General features: G+C 45.2%; 1 protein-coding gene across 1 annotated transcript in view; it reads right to left on the bottom strand.

Annotated features, from left to right (window-relative positions):
• Positions 1 to 20,190, bottom strand: part of LOC138287989 (annexin A1-like) — a 125,072-nt gene that overhangs the window by 41,031 nt on the left and 63,851 nt on the right. Inside the window, exon 6 of the mRNA XM_069229075.1 lies at positions 3,674 to 3,764. Coding sequence (XP_069085176.1) covers positions 3,674 to 3,764 — 91 coding nt within the window. The remainder of the gene's footprint in view (positions 1 to 3,673; positions 3,765 to 20,190) is intronic.

Below are 20,190 nucleotides of genomic sequence, written 5' to 3'. Positions count from 1 at the left end.
TTAACGTGAGAAACCAAATACTCTGTAACCGCAGTACAGAATTTTAACAACAGAATCTGGTGTCTAAAAAATAATTACTGGCCATTTCTCTTACACATTAGTGCAAGTCCGAAGAATCTAGTTATGTTAACTAAGGAACTTTCTCTAGAACCTAAGCTACAAAGTGAAGTGCAAAATTATGACAAACAGAATTTGGGAAAATGGAAATGGATATTAAAAGAAAGGCGTGTGGGGAAATGAAAGGGGTCCGCATTTCAGAAGCTCGGTCAAGAGTCCTCTTAGGGGGTTAAGTGTAAGCCACACTCACTAAGCATGTGGCAAAAGGGAAAGTCAGAGGTCTGTACCTCTCAAAGTCTAGGGGAATCTCTCCTACTCTTAGTTAGGGAAAGTTCTAGTTAATACTGCACATCTTGATCAGGTAACGCCTCTGGATCACCCCATCATATGCGTCATTCTGCTCCCATCACATGGTGTAACTTGCAACACTGGGATTAGGTCCCACAGCAACTCTGGGAAGGTTGTGGTCCTTGGTTTTCTGTTCAACACTAGCAACATGTATGAGTAGGGACAATCACCTCTTTCTCGACCTCTCCATGTACCTTCTCCAAGGTTGTTCTCTCAGACCCTCTATGAATAAGACAATAGCACATCAATTTTTAAACTAACAAATTCAGGAGAAATACCTGCAATGAAATGGTACATTAGCAGAAATGGAAAACAGTTTCTCATGTTAAGGAAATTCAGGCCTAGTACAGCTAACATTAAGAAAACATTTAAATGTATGTTATGATATGCACACGCTTAAACCTGCATCAATATAATGTTGGTTACGCTTTCATTTTAAACTTCTTGTTATAATTCATTAAAGCACAATGAAATTGTTAACTTATCTATTCAATTATGATGGGGAACTACATTTTTCAACGTTAACCTTTAGCATTAGGGCACACATCACTTAAAACTGTTATCTTGACTGAAATTACTCTGAAATAAAGTGAGGATGGTTAATATAATGTACTCGATGATCACATTTCAATTAGTAATGTCAGATCACACAGTACATGTCCTTTCTCCAACCCTACAGTGAATGCACTTAGTATTGACTTCAAGTGCACCACTTTATGTTAGTGTAACATTAATTAACAGGTTATGGGTTCATGATGGTTACATATAAATCAACATTATAAAACCAAGGGTAGCATCCAGTTCTCTGCTGCACCAATACAAAATTATTGTCGGGTCAACATGGACCATGACCTAAGCCCATCTCATGGATTGCGGACTGGTTAGACTGGGAGGAGCGTACAATGCGCTACCCATATAGTGGTGAAGGGCTACAGCCCGTAAAAAGAGCTAAGTAGCCTGAGCAGGGTGGTGACAACATACCTTTTTCAATGAATAATCAGTAGCATGGCCAGGCTGGTTTATCTCTGCCATGCGCCTACTGGCCCACTCAACAGCTATTGCTGTGTTCTTCGTTTGCCCTTGGCCTGCCTCAGGATGGATGGAGGGCTGGAAAAGCACATTATGTTACATTGCATGCTTTTATGTATGGATACCGGTGGTAGCAGTGCATGGAGACCTGCAGAGGATTCATTGCACTGTGTGCTGTTATGCATGTGTGCTGAAGGCAGCAGTGCATGCAGGCCTGTACACATGAGCACTGTTATATACATGTGCCCATGGCAGCAGTGCAAGGAGTCACTATCACAACAAGAGATAAAGAGGAAAATAGACTAACTTTTGCTCTTTATTTTTACTCGAATTTGGGAATGGCATGTTTATCAGTTAAATACCCTAGCTCTAAACAAAATCAAACTTTATTGAAATAGGTTAAATTCATTCATTTTACACTGTAACTGGTAAATCCATCATAATAAAATACCGTCTTTGCATCTATAGCTGAAAAGCACCCTCACTCTACCCCCAAAAAGAGAAACAAGATTATAACCGAAGAATCAAAATTAAAATTTCTGCACTTGCCCACTTGAGAGTTCTCTATAACTAGAGCCCTATTCTACCTGATCTCCAATGACAGCAGAGGGATGTGGACTTGATGGAACTTCAGTCTATGAGAGGTGGTCGAGTTGCATCCTAATTGGGCCTACTGTGAGTGCAGACCAGAGAGAACGTAACAGGCGTGCCTCACAAAAGTGATGCACCAGTAGAGTCCTGGGAGGGTATACCAGTTGGGCATTCTAGGAGTGCTAGACCAGAGAGCGCACAGGAGGGGCACTGAATGGATGAATATCCAATGTAGACCCAAAATGGCATGCAATAGGGCAGTTAGGTGTGTTGGTCCAGACAAGAGATGATAAAACAAAGAGGCATTCTGTGGGTGATGGCCCAGTGAATATCTGATGGGGTAGCCAAGATGTGAATTCTAGGGGTGGAGGTTTAGTGTAGATGCAAAGATGGCAATGCTAGCTTTGAAGTGCGCTATTTTTTCCAAATGTTTTGTGGAGGATAACCTCCCACCTTGAATCTCCCTAATGCCCATCAGCCTCACTCCCTATTCTCGCTCACTAAGTCAAACTTGCCCCTATCATTTATGCCACACCACTCTGAAAAGTCACTAGCCACCATTATTAATGCAAGAACATTTTTGCACTTGTATTCAGTTATTTTCTCTGCTTTACTTTGCTTTTGAACACCTGGTTTTCCTTATTTTTGTCTGACTTATTCTATTTTTTATTCTTAAAATTGGTGTGTTGCACAAAACATTGCATTTTCTAAATGGACTGTCTTGCTGCTCAGGCTGGCACACCAAAGACGACTGCCACTAGTTTTACTCAGTGAAACTCAAACTCTACAGTGTTAGAAGCACAGACAGCAGCCACACCCACTAGTAATAAGATGCACCCTCGCACAGCCTGCACACGCTTTCTTCTGCATACGTAGCCTGGGTCAAAGCGGTTGAAATGTGATCAATGGAAAGAAACCGTAATTAAGAGTCTATTTAAAGGACCCAACTGTTTTGTTTTCTGTACTAGCCAATGTTCTTCCTAAGAAAACAAGTATCTATCATGTAAAAAGGACTTACAATGTTGTCTAGTAAAGTGTTATTTTCACACAGGGCAGCCTCTCCATTGTCACTATTCCATCAATATTGATCAAGTGAGGGGACATTGTCTGGTGGTTATTGGCTGAACACGTGTCAGAATGTTTTGGGATGAGCCCCAATGCTCCAACTACTCTAGGTTAATAACTTTAGCTGCATGTTGTACAACACACACTAATCAAATGGGGAGGTTTTTTTTTAATGTTAGTGCAGTATACTCAATCTTATTTCACGGACCCCACTGAACTCTGGTGCCTTTAGTAACTAAATGATGTGTGCGAAACTAATGAGCTGCCCAAGTAAAAATGCAAATTCCATGTTGTAACATTTACAGGCTGTTGCACAACACAAAAACTCTTTAGGAAGACGTGCAGAGTCTTGAAATTCAGATTTTTTTCAGTGTTTGGCTAATATGGACAGTGGCCTTACTAGCTCAAGTGCATTAATTTGACAGTTCTCCTAGTTTTGTACAAACACATTTTAAATTGTATATTGATCAATATTTTTACCATGATGACTTTCTTGGGCCTCTGGAAGTTCATAGAGGAAGTTCATACCAATGATATGGAAAAATTAGCACTTCCATTTAGGAAAATGTGATTTAAGGTTTACCTTCTCTGTAACACCTATTGATCTCCCTTATCTCTTTGTTGTTCCTCGACGCGAGGATTTCAATGAGGGTGTCTTCATCTGTTCCCAGGCCCTATGTTGAAACATAGTTAATTTAACGGTTAGCAGAATACTGTACCATCTGGCATTACAACAGGAAGGAAGAGCAGATCGGACAGTTACTTCCTTCCCCTAAAACATAAAATACTGAAATACAGCACATTTACCACAGAATTTCAAAATGCATCTAGTCAGCTAAGTATAAATTAGAAAGACTGTCAGAACTGGGAAAAAACTCACTCTCTATGGCATGTGGATGCAAAAAAAAACTTGTTTGGGCTACTGGGCATGCCCGAAGCTACCAGAATTGCCATTTTCCTTAACATGTTTAATGAAAAAGGAATCCCTTGGAAATGTTCCCCAGTGATAGTTTGTTTATATTGTACCAACAAGTCAGTACAACAGTATGCAAATCACGTGTGGTAGTGGCGAGAGTACAGGTTAGCATAACCTGTGCAGGTACATGTGATAAGGTAGTAGACTGGGCCATTGGATGTTAAGCACTTTTGGGTATTCATAAATTGCAATTCCCATCCAGGTCTTTGGGTCTGAACCACAAAAAGAAGCTTGACAATGGGGGGGGTGGGGGGGCATGGCCAAGATGGCGGCCAGGACAGTTGCCTAAACGTGAGCTCAGGCTAGCCACCTGTTCCTGACATCCAGAGGATGGATCTGAGCAATGGCAGGTAACGTGGATTAGCGAACATGCACCCCCCAGAGGCGGCACATAAGGGACCCAGCCATGGGCCCTGAGGGGGGACACATGGGCAACACTGCATCCAGTGGCCGCCATCTCTTACTCAACCAGGAGAAGTGGAGACGACCTTGCTGGGCACTGGTAAAGAGGCAACAGGAGCGGAGATGCAAGATCAATTATGTCCAATCGAGCGATGTGAGGTCGGACGGTATGCCTACGCACATCCAATACTAGCCATAATCACGCTGCAGGGGGCATTTTGGGTACTCCCATCAGTGGAAGAGCTTGCGACCTGCCCACTGCTCCCAAGGTTTGATCAGAGGACCGCTGGATGTTTTGCTGGTGCCACGGAAGAGGGCCGGTCCAAGGGAGGGTCCACCAACAGTGAATGCACACCCCTCCCCATTACAAATCACACTAGATCTCAGATGGTCTCTGTGGGGAGCGTCAGCACAATCCACGCACTTGATCGCTAGGAGGACTGAAAGTAAGACACTGCTCACCAGGAGGGACTGACCCACTGGTGTGTTTTCTTTGGCGAGAAAGGAGAAATAGGGGACTTTGGATTCCATCTCTCCATTCAGCAGGCCACCAACAGATAGGACTGGCTGCCTAAACTTACTGATTGCCTCCCCTCGCCATACCTGTTCTGAGTGATTGGCGGCTGTTCCTCCTCAGGGGATTTGATCTTCAATTTCCCCAATGTGGACTGTTTGCTCTGCACCCGATGAAACTACCTGTTCCTCCCAGACAGACTCATGCTGGTCTGGCACCTGAATATCATCATGGCCAAAGTGAAGGCTGGTAGGACTGGTGAATGGACCGCAATAATACTGCATCCTACAGTTGAACATGGGTATCTGACTGAGGGGTCAGTGGTGCAGTGCCTGCTACATGACCACTGAGAGAAATTTTCTGAGTTCCTAGCCATTGTGGGTAATCTTAAAACCTCACTGGAACCTAAGCTGGACACACTGATGTTGGAAGCAGGGTTTCTGCATGAAGACCACAAAAAACTGAAAGAGTGAAGCATGCGGAGTGGGAAATGGCGACCATGCGCCCCTCTGTAGCTGATCATGATCAACACAGTGTCACTCCAGAAAGAGGTAGCGGTGTTGCATGCAGGGTGGATGACATGGGAAGGTCGCTCCAGGAGGAGCGATATCAGGGTGGAGAGCCTGAGCATGGACCTGTATCTAGAGACTTGGTTGACCGAAAATGTTTTGAGGGGCAAGACGCCAACCTTCTTATCGGTAGAACGGGCTCACAGAGAACTGGGTCACCCCCCTTATCCAGGCTCTTGTGGCAAGCGCTATCAAATTCATTCATACCTGCAACACCATGAGGTACAGTTTGCAGGTATCCAAGACACACACTTAACAACTGGGGAACTGGGCAAGCTACTCAAACACTGGCAGGGAGCACTCTACAGCACCGCCTACTCGGCCTAAGCCAGGGGGTTTGTGGTATGGGTGACTCCTGGAGTTCAGTTTGTTGTGGAGCATTTCATAGTAGACACTGAGGGTCGCTATGTTATTCTGGAAGGTACCCAGGATGGGGAGCCTCTTACACTGGTCACACTATACGACCAAAATGGTGCAACCTCCTCTGCCTTCCTAACACCTGCTCTGGTGCTCTGCACTTGCTCTAGTTTTCTGGTGTAGGAACTTTAATTGTGTTCTGGATCTTGTGAGTGATAGATGGAGCTCTTCATCTGTGCCTGCAGGGCTATTCACACTACTCTGCACTGCATGCCCTACACACACAAATTGATGTGATATATGGCAGTGGGGCCTTGATCAGTAAGTGTATGCATGCTGAACACCTGGGCAAGTCACCTTTGGACCATTGCCGATGTGTCCAGTGATTCCCACCTGGCACTTATAGCCTCTGGCGTTGAAGGATGGGCCATTCAGCACACATGTGGGTGAGCACATTACCCATTATTTTGCTGACAATGAGTGTCTGTTTGATGCAGTGGTGGAATGGGATGCATCCAAGATGGTAATCAGGGGGTTTCCATGACAACACAATATGGCATTAAGCGTGAGCTTAAGAGGGAGGTTTTGGAGCTAGAGGATTGATTGACAACCATAGAGAGGGAGTGGGTTGCCAAACTGGAGTTGTTTGCACCATTAAAGGGCGTCAGAGCTGAATACAAGGAAATGCTACAGCAGTGGTCTGCATTTGACTACAAAGAATATGTTAAACATGAGCTGGGCGATAAGGCCAGTAGCCTGCTAGCTTGGTGCTTACAGTCAGAGGTACCAAGCGCCCCCATGGGGCAATCCACACCTCCGAAGGCCTCATGGTGAACTTGCAGTTCAGTATCTATGGGAAGTTTGATAACTACTATAGGGCATTTTACAGGGTCTTTGGGGACTCGGACCAGGGGTCGATAGCAGCTTATCTGAGTACTATTGGATCCTCGACCCCCCTACAGAAATGGGGATTGAACACTCCACTGTCTCTTGAGGAGGTCAAATTGCTATACAGCAGACGGCCAGACTTCGGGTACGTATTGCTTCAGACTCCAGGAGAGAGGCCATAATAACAGTATTCCCAAAACCAGGGCGTGATTCGTTGGAGGTCAAAAAGCTCTCCCTTCATCAGAGCGGAGCAGAGGTTTCCTCTGTCTCTTTGCCTTCATCTTTGCAGGCAAGGATACAGAGGAAACAAATGCCCTCACAGAGAGAAGGCTAGTTTACTCGCAACAAAACAGAAATTTAGCAGTTATAGTTGAAGTTATTTCAAGTAACTATAACTCATGGCCTAAGGTAACTATAACTCACGCCCTCACCATGCACTGCTAATTACCCCAGATATTACAGCACTCATGACAACTTTTATAACGTCAATAAAAATATCACTGAACATTAGAAGTCAAATTATTAAAGAAAAAAAATCCTGGGGTACGATTTATAGTTACCTTAGGCTGCAAGTTATAGTTACTTGAAATACCGCCAACTATAACTGCTAAATTTCCCTGGTTTTGTGCAAGGAAAATCAGAATTCCTGTTCTCCATTGTCCATTTTTCTGCCACTCCCTTCTGCCCTCCATGCTCTGTTGCGCTGCAACTGCCCCTCCTGCCTGCTCTACGTGGTCTGTTGTGAAGCCCCTTCCCCTGTCCTCTCTTGTCTATGTCCAGCCCCTACCCCTCCTTTCTGTCCTCCATGGTCCCCTGTGCATACCCCTGCCCCCTCCCTCTTACCCACCATGGCTGTTGTGCTGCTACTAACCCTCCTGCTTGCCATACATGGTCTTTTGTGCTGCCACAGCCCCTCAAACCTGCCCTGTGTGATCAGCTTGCTGCCCCTGATTCCCTCCCAACTTCCCACTGTTGTCTGTGTGTATGCCATTATAGTCTGTTGCCCTTCATGGTGTGTTGTGCTTCCAGTGCCCATTCCACCTGCCCTCCATGGTCAGCTTGCTGCTCCTGCCCTGCCCCCCTTGCTCCCTGTTTTCCATGTGCAGACCCCTATCCCCTCCCTCCTGCCTGGTTTGGTCAGTTATGCTGCAGCTGTCCCTCCTGCCGGCACGGTATAGTCAGCCTGCTGCCCTTGCCTCTTTCCCCTCTGCTCTGTTGTCCATGTGCATGGCCTTGTCTCCTCCCTATTGCTTTCCATGGTCCGTTGTGCTGCACTACCGTCCAGCATGCCTGTGTTGTGTATTGTACTGCTGACACCCCCCCCCCCCCCCACGCTTGCCCTGTAAGATCAGTTTGGTGCCCTTTCCCATCTCTCTCCTGCCTTCTGTTATCAAAGTCCATATCCGTACCACATTCCTCCTGCCCTCCATGATGTACCATGCTTGCCAACATTTAGAACTTGTTAAGGGGGTGAGGGGGGAACCTGGGGAGTTGATTTTCCCCATAGACTTAAATTGAAAAAGAGGTGCTTTTAGGCAGGGGGCCGATAAAATAAAGCCCTTTTGGGTTTACAACATCAGGAGTCTCCTGCCTGAACCAAGTCTGTTAGCATGTATGTCACTGTCACTGCCTCTTCTTTCTGCCCTCAGTGGTCTGTTATATAGCCGCAGCCTCTCTTGCCTGTCCTGCATGGTTCGTTTGTTGCCCTTATCCCTCTTGCCGTCCATGATCCGTTGTGCTGGCCCTCCAGTCTGCCTAGCATGGTCAACCTGTTGCCTCTGCACCCTCCTCCCTGCCCTCTGCCTCCTCACAGTATTCTAATGAACAACTAGATTGCTAACATTCTATATTTATTACAAAAGTGTAGCACACCTGGCGTCATCTTAATGTGCCACATTAGGTATTACAGATCTGTAATACCTAAATCATTTTCTTTAAAATTATAAAAGTGAGAGGGTCTTATTCCCATAGAAGTTATGGTTAGTACTCAAAAAATCTAAAATGAGGACATATTGTTCTAGTTCTCAAACAGTGACAAGGCACTTTTCTTATTTGCTATCTTTATGTTTTTTTATCCAGTTGAGCACTTGATTATATGTTACACTCGGGGAAGAGGATGTGGTGTTCTGGCCAGAGCTGCAGACTCTACAACTGGGGAACCAGGTTAGAGTTTCAGCGTCAGCTAGACATCCTGGGATTCAGGGCAAATCACTTAATCGACCGCCCCCATGCTTAAAACCAAAATGAATGTGTCCTTGTGTAATGTAACTGATGTTCATGTAAAGCACTCCAATACCTTCCGGTCAAATCTGTGCTATGCAAAACTGCAAAAAAATAAAATAATAATAATTGTTTTGCACACTTCTTTTATTGGGCTATATTTGGGTGGTATGTGCGCTACATTTGGGCTCTTTTTTTCCTCTGGTGGCTATCAGTAGAAAGTGCTTTCAGGTATCTACTTCGATTCCATTAAGATGGCCACATTTTGGCATAAATTCAGAATGTTACCAATCTAGTTGCTCATTAAAACACTGTAGTAGAGCTGCAGATCACCAGGGAGTTAAATGGCAGTCTGCTGCTGGTGTTGATAGTGCATGTTTCAGTCTGCATGTCAGAATGTTTTAATGAAATAGAAGAGGAAGATGTTTCTGAACTCGCTTAAAACATGTCCTAATTTGTCTTTCTACAGCACTAGCCATCATTTCTATGACAAAATGAACCCTTTCATTTTGTTCCTTTCTAGATTGAATCACACTGGTAAAACTTAAAACATTTAATCAAGAAGACTTCAGGTGTGCCACACTTTTGACATAAGTAAAACTGTTAGCACTTTAGTTGTTTTTTAGAACACTGGGAGGCTATAGTACAACACAAGGAAATCAACTGACAAGCAGTTCCTGTCCTGTTTGACGTACATGTTTTACTGAAAATGTCAGACTTCATTCTCATATGGTTAAGAAAGATAGAGTGATTTTACACAAAATAAGCTCTCATTTTTGGTTCTGGAGCACCTCCCATAACCTCTATGGGAATATCACGAGAAAACGGTTCTCTCAAACTGAATTCAGAAATCCTAGGAGAAGGCTTTTACACAGAGTAAAATCACCTTAGTACACACCACAATTCCTAAAATTAGAATGGTACCATCAAAAAATGATATATGTTGTAGCTAAAATCTGTTATCACCCTTCACACGTTCTTTTTGTGGCCCTCAAAACCCACCATTCACTACAATGCATTTCAATGGGGTGCTATCATATATATATTGGTCTCAAGATGGCTGCCAGCACTTCCTGGTTGAAGAGCTGACAGACAATCAGATTTTACCATGAGATCTGTGCTTAGGCTCCACCCAGATATGCACATTTCTTTTTCCCTTAATACCTCAAAATCTACTGAACAGATTCCCACAAAAATCACAAAAACTGCACTTTCTGAAACAAAAGCTACCTTTCTGCCAAATTTGGTGCAATTCAGTCCAGCGGTTTAGGCTGTTGTAGTGTCTAAAAATCTTTATGGAAATTGCATGGGGAAAAGTGTTTTGGGCCCCCCCCCCCACACTTTTTTCCTTGGCCCCAGCTTGACAAATCACCCAGAAATCCCACAGCAGCGGAACTGACTGTCATACTAGTTCTGAAAATTTCGTGAAGATTTATCAAACAGCGTCAAAGTTATTGGCAAAACAAAAAACACTTTTCCTATGGAAACTAGGTCCTAACTTTAACTACCTAATGGTGACTCCGCTTCAGCAGAGTCCCATGATGGCTTACCACACTTCTATTGCTGAAGTGTTATCAGCCAATCAGATCTCTGCACAAGATCGTTAGGGGTCACGAATCCTTTGCATCCCTATATATACACACAGAACTGGATTTCTTTAAATTTCCCAAAAACTACTCAACGGATTTACACCAAAAAACAAAAAGGGCCATTTCTGGACCAAGAGCTACCTTTCTGTCAAATTTGGTGTCATTCAATCCAGCGATCGCTGTTCAATTTTTCCTATGGGAATTAACACTGGAAAAGCTCTAAATTTCCCCAACTCTTTATCTCAGCCCCTGCTTGATGGATCACCCTGACATTTTCCAGACAGCAGCTCACGTGACTGTCGAATTTCTTGGGAAAATTTTGTGAAGATTCGTCAAACGGCACCAAAGATATAGGCAAGCAAAAAGCAGCTTTATCTATAGAAACTAGGTCCTAACTATAACAATCTACTGGCGACTGTCAGTAGGTAAGATATTTATTTATATATATATATATAGAAAATGTCACTTACCCAGTGTACATCTGTTCGTGGCATCAGTCTCTGTAGATTCGCATGTTTTGCATAGCTCACCATCTGGTGTTGGGCCGGAGTGTTACAAGTTGTTTTTCTTCGAAGAAGTCTTTCGAGTCACGGGACCGAGTGACTCCTCCTTTTGTCTCCATTGCGCATGGGCGTCGACTCCATCTTCGATTGTTTTTCCCCGCAGAGGGTGAGGTAGGAGTTGAATTGTAGTAATAGTGCCCATGCAATGGAGTGACTAAGTATGTACCTATTTAAGGTTGAGATGATACATATACAAATAGTTGAAGGTAACTTCCAAACTGCTACAGGCTCCCGGGGAGGCGGGTGGGCACATGCGAATCTACAGCGACTGATGCCACGAACAGATGTACACTGGATAAGTGACATTTTCAGTTCGATGGCATCTGTCGCTGTAGATACGCATGTTTTGCATAGACTAGTAAGCAGTTATCTCCCCAAAAGCGGTGGCTCAGCCTGTAGGAGTGGAAGTAGTTTGAAATAATGTTCTTAATACGGCTTGACCTACTGTGGCTTGTTGTGCGGATAACACGTCTACACAGTAGTGCTTGGTGAATGTGTGAGGCGTAGACCATGTGGCTGCCTTACATATTTCTTGCATTGGGATGTTTCCTAGAAAGGCCATGGTAGCATCTTTCTTTCTGGTTGAGTGTGCCCTTGGTGTAATGGGCAGCTGTCGTTTAGCTTTAAGGTAGCAGATTTGGATGCATTTAACTATCCATCTGGCTATACCTTGTTTTGATATTGGGTTTCCTGCATGAGGTTTTTGAAATGCAATAAATAGTTGTTTAGTCTTTCTGATGTTCTTTGTTCTGTCAATGTAATACATTCATGCTCTTTTGACATCTAATGTATGTAGTGCCCTTTCAGCTACGGTATCTGGCTGTGGAAAGAACACTGGAAGTTCCACTGTTTGATTTAGATGGAACGGTGAAATCACCTTTGGCAAAAATTTAGGATTAGTCCTTAGGACGACCTTATTCTTGTGTAGTTGTATAAAAAGGTTCTTGTATTGTAAACGCCTGAATCTCGCTTACTCTTCTTAGGGAAGTAATGGCGATGAGAAATGCAACCTTCCAGGTTAGGAACTGTATTTCGCAGGAGTGCATGGGTTCAAAAGGTGGACCCATAAGTCTAGTTAGGACAACATTTAGGTTCCATGAAGGAACAGGTGGTGTTCTTGGTGGTATAATTCTCCTAAGGCCCTCCATGAATGCTTTAATGACTGGTATCTTATAAAGGGAAGTTGAATAGGTAGTCTGCAGGTATGCAGATATTGCTGCAAGGTGTATTTTAATGGAAGAGAAAGCTAGGTTAGATTTTTGTAAGTGAAGTTAGTAACCCACTACATGTTCTGGAGTTGTGTGTAATGGTTGCATTTGATTAATATGGCAGTAGCAAACAAACCTCTTCCATTTACTTGCATAGCAGTGCCTGGTGGATGGCCTTCTGGCTTGCTTTATGACTTCCATACATTCTTGGGTAAGTTGTAAGTGCCCGAATTCTAGGATTTCAGGAGCCAGATTGCTAGATTCAGCGATGCTGGATCTGGGTGTCTGATCTTTTGGTTGTGTTGTGTCAACAGATGTGGCCTGTTGGGCAATTTGATGTAGGGTACTACTGATAGGTCTAGCAGCGTTGTGTACCAGGGTTGCCTTGCCCAAGTTGGTGCTATTAATACGAGTTTGAGTTTGTTTTGACTGAGTTTGTTTACCAGGTAAGGAAGGAGAGGGAGAGGAGGAAAAGCGTAAGCAAATATCCCTGACCAGTTCATCCATAGGGCATTGCCTTGGGACTGTTTGTGTGGGTATCTGGATGCGAAGTTTTGGCATTTTGCGTTCTCCTTCGTCGCAAACAAGTCTATTTGAGGTGTTCCCCAGAGTTTGAAATAGGTGTTCAGAATTTGGGGGTGAATTTCCCCATTCGTGGACCTGTTGGTGATCGAGAGAGATTGTCTGCGAGTTGATTTTGGATCCCTGGTATAAATTGTGCTATTAGGCGAATTTGGTTGTGAATTGCCCAACGCCAAATTTTTTGTGCTAGCAGGCTTAACTGCATGGAGTGCGTCCCCCCTTGCTTGTTTAGATAATACATTGTTGTCATGTTGTCTGTCTTGACGAGAATGTATTTGTGAACTATTATTGGTTGGAAAGCTTTTAGTGCTTGAAAAACTGCTAGAAGTTCTAGGTGATTTATATGCAGTTTTGTTTGATGTACGTTCCATTGTCCTTGTATGCTGTGTTGATCGAGGTGTGCTCCCCACCCTGTCATGGAAGCATCTGTTGTTATTACGTATTGTGGCACTGGGTCTTGGAAAGGCCGCCCTTTGTTTAAATTTATGTTGTTCCACCACAGAAGCGAGAGGTAAGTTTGGCGGTCTATTAACACCAGATCTAGAAGATGACCCTGTGCTTGAGACCACTGTGATGCTAGGCACTGTTGTAAGGGCCTCGTGTGCAGTCTTGCGTTTGGGACAATGGCTATGCATGAAGACATCATGCCTAGGAGTTGCAATATCATCTTTGCTTGTATCTTTTGTGTTGGATACATGCGTTGTATGATGGTGTTGAAATTTTGAATTCTTTGGGGACTTGGAGTGGCTACTCCTTTTGTTGTGTCTATTATGGCTCCTAGGTATTGTTGTACCTTGCACGGCAGAATGTTGGATTTCGTGAAGTTGACGGTGAACCCTAGTTTGAAGAGGGTTTGTATGATCTGATTTGTGTGATTTGAGCACTCTATTAACGAATGGGCCTTGATTAGCCAGTCGTCTAGATATGGGAACACATGTATTTGCTGCCTTCTGATGTGTGCAGCGACTACCGCTAGACATTTGGTAAAGACTCTTGGTGCGGTTGTTAATCCGAAAGGCAGTACCTTGAATTGGTAATGTATTCCTTTGAATACAAACCTTAGGTATTTCCTGTGCGATGGGTGTATTGGTATATGGAAATACGCGTCCTTGAGGTCTAAAGTGGTCATGTAGTCGTGTAGTTTTAGCAATGGTAATACTTCTTTTAGTGTGACCATGTGAAAGTGGTCTGATTTGATGAATGTGTTCACTATTCTGAGGTCTAGGATTGGTCTCAGCGTTTTGTCCTTCTTTGGTATCAGAAAGTACAGTGAGTAAACTCCTGTGTTTATTTGTGTGTTTGGCACTAATTCGATTGCATTCTTTTGCAATAGTGCCTGCACTTCTATCTCCAGGAGATTGGAATGATGTTTTGTCAAATTTTGTGCTTTTGGTGGTATGTTTGGAGGGAATTGTAGAAATTCTATGCAATAACCATGTTGGATAATTGCTAGAACCCAAGTGTCTGTAGTGATTTCCTCCCATACTTTGTAATAATGACTTATTCTTCCCCCCACTGGTGTTGTGTGGAGGGGGTGAGTGACATGTGAGTCACTGCTTAGTAGTAGGGGTTTTGGGGCTTTGAAATTTTCCTCTATTCCTAGGGAATTGCCCTCCTCTATATTGTCCCCGAAAACCTCCTCTGTACTGTCCCTGGTAACTGGACGGTGTTGCCTGTGAGGTGCTGGCTTGTGTGCTCTGACCCCGAAACCCCCCTCTAAAGGGTGTTTTACGGAATGTGCTGTAATTCCCTCTGCTCTGCGGGGAGTAGAGTGCGCCCATGGCTTTAGCAGTGTCCGTGTCTTTTTTGAGTTTCTCAATCGCTGTGTCCACTTCTGGACCCAACAGTTCTTTTTCGTTAAAAGGCATATTGAGAACTGCTTGCTGAATCTCTGGTTTAAATCCAGACGTTCGGAGCCATGCATGCCTTCTGATAGTTACAGATGTATTAATTGTCCGTGCAGCTGTATCTGCAGCGTCCATGGAGGAGCGGATTTGGTTGTTGGAAATGGTCTGTCCCTCCTCAACCACTTGTTTTGCCCTATTTTGTAGGTCCTTGGGCAGATGGTCAATCTCATCCCAATGGGCTCTGTCATAGCGCGCAAGTAGTGCCTGGGAGTTAGCGATGCGCCACTGGTTTGCAGCTTGTGCTGCGACTCTTACCAGCTGCATCGAACTTGCGGCTTTCTTTATCTGGGGTGGTGCATCTCCAGATGTGTGGGAGTTGGCCCTTTTCCTAGCTGCTCCTACAACGACAGAGTCTGGTGGCAGCTGTGTAGTGATGAAAACCGGGTCTGTAGGAGGCGCCTTATACTTTTTTTCCACTCTTGGTGTGATTGCCCTACTTTTGACAGGCTCCTTAAAGATTTCTTTTGCGTGCCGGAGCATACCAGGGAGCATAGGCAGGCTTTGGTAGGAGCTGTGGGTGGAGGAGAGTGTGTTGAATAAAAAGTCATCCTCGACCTGTTCTGAGTGGAGGCTTACATTGTGAAATTGTGCTGCTCTAGCCACCACTTGAGAATACGCAGTGCTGTCCTCTGGTGGAGATGGCTTCGTAGGGTATGCCTCCGGACTGTTATCTGACACTGGGGCGTCGTATAAGTCCCATGCGTCTTGATCTTGGTCACCCTGGCTCATGGTGGTGTGAGCTGGGGAATGTGATGGAGTTTGTGCTGGTGAGACGTTAATCACAGGTGGAGGAGAGGGTGGTGGGGTAACTTTTCACCACTTTTGTATTGTGGTGTTTGTTCAGTTTGGAACTCCAATCTTCTCTTTCTTCTAATAGGGGGAAGGGTGCTTATTTTTCCTGTCCCCTGCTGTATGAAAATACGCTTTTGCGTATGGTCTACATCAGTTGAGTGTAGCTCTTCCTCAAACCTATGCTTTTGCATTTGGGAGGTTAGCGAGTGCTCTTCTGTATAAGAGCCTGAAACTGGGTCGGTTGCAGTTTGTTTTGGCACCGAAACCCTGTCTGCATCTTTTCGGCTCCGAGGTGACTTTTTTCTTTTTCGGGGCCGAAACCTCTCGGCGTCGATCTTCTTCGGTGCCGCTGTCTCGGCGTTGAGCCGTGTCTACACCGGCATCTCGGTGTCGATGCTTGTCTCCAGCACTTTCTCGGTCCCGAGAAGGCTGCGTGCCGGTGTCTCGACCGGAGTCGGACGATCTCGGCACTGTTTGGGCCTTTTTCGGTGCAGACGGTCGGTCACCGAATTTATGGGTCGAGCCATGGCCTGGTGGCAGTGGCGTCCCCTGGGCCTTGTAAATCTTCTTCTGAGTGGTTTTCGACGTCTTACTCACGGTTTGTGTATCGTCGAATCCTTCGGAGTCCGATTCTTGGATCGAAAAGGTTCCCTCCTCTTCTTGTTCCTCGAACTCCCGGTGGGCTGTCGGCGCGGACGCCATCTGAAGTCTTCTGGCTCGACGGTCTCGGAGTGTTTTTCGGGACCGGAACGCACAACAGGCCTCGCAGGTGTCTTCACTGTGCTCAGGTGACAGGCACAGGTTGCAGACCAAGTGTTGGTCTGTATACGGGTATTTATTGTGGCATTTGGGACAGAAACGGAACGGGGTCCGTTCCATCGGCGTTCTTCTGCACGTGGTCGGGCCGACCAGGCCCCGACGGGGGATCGGAAAAATTACCCCGAAGGGCACCGGAGCTCTTCAATCTTAGACGCGGTGTTGAATCCAACTACGCCGATCCCGAATGCAACAATACCGACGAAAATATTCCGAAATTAGCTATCTTTCCGTTCCGAAACTCGGAGCGACAGGAACACGTCCGAACCCGATGGCAGAAAAAAAACAAATCGAAGATGGAGTCGACGCCCATGCGCAATGGAGACAAAAGGAGGAGTCACTCGGTCCCGTGACTCGAAAGACTTCTTCGAAGAACAACAACTTGTAACACTCCGGCCCAACACCAGATGGCGAGCTATGCAAAACATGCGTATCTACAGCGACAGATGCCATCGAATATATATATATATATATATATATATATATATGGAAAATGTCACTTACCCAGTGTACATCTGTTCGTGGCATGTTCCGCTACAGATGCACATGCTGTGCACTGTTCCTGCCATCTAGTGTTGGGCTCGGAGTGTTACAAGTTGTTTTTCTTTGAAGAAGTCTTTTAGACTCACAGGACCGAGTGACTCCTCCCTTTGGCTCCACTGCGCATGGGCATCGACTCCATCTTAGATTGTTTTCCCACATAGGGTGAGGTAGGAGTGGTAGAATGAGAATACTAAAGATGTCCATGCAATAGAATAGATATGTATGTACATAGTTTGTGCTAAAGGAATGTATATTTACATATATACAATTTTTAATTGCAACTTAAACAGCTACAGGCTCCCGGGGAGTTGGGAGGGCGCATGTAAATCTGCAGCGGAACATGCCATGAACAGATGTACACTGGGTAAGTGACATTTTCCGTTCGATGGCATGTGTAGCTGCAGATACACATGCTGTGCATAGACTACAAAGCAGTAATCCTCCCCAAAGTGGTGGTCAGCCTTTAGGAGTTGAAGTCGTTTGAAATAATGTTCTTAGTACAGCCTGTCCTACTGTGGCTTGTTGTGTTGCTAACACATCTACACAGTAGTGTTTGGTAAACGTATGAGGTGTAGACAAAGTGGCTGCCTTACAAATCTCTGTCATTGGTATGTTACCTAGAAAGGCCATTGTTTCTGCTCCTTTCTTTCTAGTGGAGTGTGCCTTTGGTGTAATGGGTAACTCTTTTAGCTTTGAGGTAACAGGTTTGTATGCATTTGACTATCCATCTGGCTATGCCCTGTTTGGATATAGGGTTACCAGCATGGGGTTCTTGAAAAGCAAAAAAAAATTGCTTAGTTTTCCAAAATGGTTTTGTTCTGTCTAAATAATACATTAGTGCTCTTTTTATGTATAATGTATGTAGTGCTCTTTCTGCTACTGAGTCTGGCTGTGGAAAGAAGACTGGAAGCTCCACAGTTTGGTTTAGATGAAACGGTGAAATAACTTTTGGCAGAAATGTTGGATTTGTGCGGTGAACCACTTTAGGTTTGTGTACGTGTATAAATGGTTCTTCGAGAGTGAACGCCTGTATTTCGCTAACTCTTTGTGGTGAAGTGATGGCTATTAGAAATGCTACCTTCCAAGTTAAGAATTGGATTTGGCAAGAATGCATGGGCTCAAAAGGTGGACCCATGAGTCGTGTAAGTACAGTATTCAGATTCCACGAGGGTACTGGTGGGGTTCTTGGAGGTATGATCCTTTTTAGTCCCTCCATAAAAGGTTTTAATAACTGGGATTCTAAAAAGTGACTTTGTATGTTTAATCTGCAGGTAAGCAGACATTGCAGTGAGATGGATTTTGATGGATGAGAAAGCGAGATTTGCTTTTTTTTTTTTAATAGGTGTAGTAAATAACTCACAATGTTTTGTATGGAGGCATCTAACGGTGTGATTTGGTTTGGTTGGCAGTAGAAAACAAACCTTTTCCATTTATTAGCATAGCAATGCCTTGTCGTCGGTTTTCTTGCCTGTTTAATGACTTCCTGTAGGAAGTTGGCTCTGTATGTACTATTTCAAAGTAAGAAATAGCATGCACAGAGTCCAAGGGTTCCCCTTAGAGGTAAGATAGTGGCAAAAAGAGATAATTCTAATGCTCTATTTTGTGGTAGTGTGGTCGAGCAGTAGGCTTATCAGAGGGTAGTGTTAAGCATTTGTTGTACACACACAGGCAATAAATGAGGAACACACCCTCAGAGACAATTCCAGGCCAATAGGTTTTTTTTGTATAGAAAAATATCTTTTCTTAGTTTATTTTAAGAACCACAGGTTCAAGATTTACAAGTAATACTTCAAATGAAAGGTATTTCAGGTAGGAACTTTAGGAACTTTGAATTAGCAAAATAGCATATACAGTTTTCACATAAATGACATATAGCTATTTTAAAACTAGACAGTGCAATTTTCAACAGTTCCTGGGGGAGGTAAGTGTTTGTTAGTTTTTGCAGGTAAGTAAACCACCTACGGGGTTCAAGTTTGGGTCCAAGGTAGCCCACCGTTGGGGGTTCAGAGCAACCCCAAAGTTACCACACCAGCAGCTCAGGGCCGGTCAGGTGCAGAGGTCAAAGTGGTGCCCAAAACGCATAGGCTTCAATGGAGAAGGGGATGCCCCGGTTCCAGTCTGCCAGCAGGTAAGTACCCACGTCTTCGGAGGGCAGACCAGGAGGGTTTTGTAGGGCACCGGGGGGGGGGGAACACAAGTCCACACAGAAATTACACCCTCAGCGGCACGGGGGCGGCTGGGTGCAGTGTGTAAACAAGCGTCAGGTTTTCAATAGAAAGCAATGGGAGACCAAGGAGTCTCTTCAGCGATGCAGGCAGGCAAAGGGGGGGCTCCTCGGGGTAGCCACCACCTGGGCAAGGGAGAGGGCCACCTGGGGGTCGCTCCTGCACTGGAGGTCGGATCCTTCAGGTCCTGGGGGCTGCGGGTGCAGAGTCTTTACCAGGCGTCAGGTCTTTGAAGCAGGCAGTCGCGGTCAGGGGGAGCCTCGGGATTCCCTCTGCAGGCGTCGCTGTGAGGGGTCAGGGGGGTCAACTCTGGCTACTCACGGTCTCGTAGTCGCTGGGGAGTCCTCCCTGTGGTGTTTGTTCTCCACAAGTCGAGCCGGGGGCGTCGGGTGCAGTGTGTAAAGTCTCACGCTTCCGGCGGGAAACGTGTGCTGTTTCAAAGTTGCTTCTTTGTTGCAAAGTTGCAGTCTTTGGGAACAGAGCCGCTGTCCTCGGGAGTTCTTGGTCCTTCTAGATGCAGGGTAGTCCTCTGAGGCTTCAGAGGTTGCTGGACCCTGGGAACGCGTCGCTGGAGCAGTGTCTTTAGAGGGGGGGGGGGGGGGGGGGGGGAAGACAGGCCGGTAGTGCTGGGGCCAAAGCAGTTGGTGTCTCCGTCTTCTCTGCAGGTTTTTCAGTTCAGCAGTCCTCTTCTTCTTAGGTTGCAGGAATCCGAGTTCCTAGGTTCTGGGGAGCCCCTAAATACTGAATTTAGGGGTGTGTTTAGGTCTGGGGGGTTAGTAGCCAATGGCTACTAGCCCGGAGGGTGGCTACACCCTCTTTGTACCTCCTCCCTGAGGGGAGGGGGGCACATTCCTATCCCTATTGGGGGAATCCTCCATCTGCAAGATGGAGGATTTCTAAAAGTCAGAGTCACCTCAGCTCAGGACACCTTAGGGGCTGTCCTGACTGG

Source organism: Pleurodeles waltl, chromosome 1_1 (genome assembly GCF_031143425.1).
Source record: "Pleurodeles waltl isolate 20211129_DDA chromosome 1_1, aPleWal1.hap1.20221129, whole genome shotgun sequence".
NCBI lineage: Eukaryota > Metazoa > Chordata > Amphibia > Caudata > Salamandridae > Pleurodeles > Pleurodeles waltl.
The sequence above is the reverse complement of the archived record's forward strand: the minus strand, read 5'-3'. Positions and strand labels throughout refer to the sequence as shown.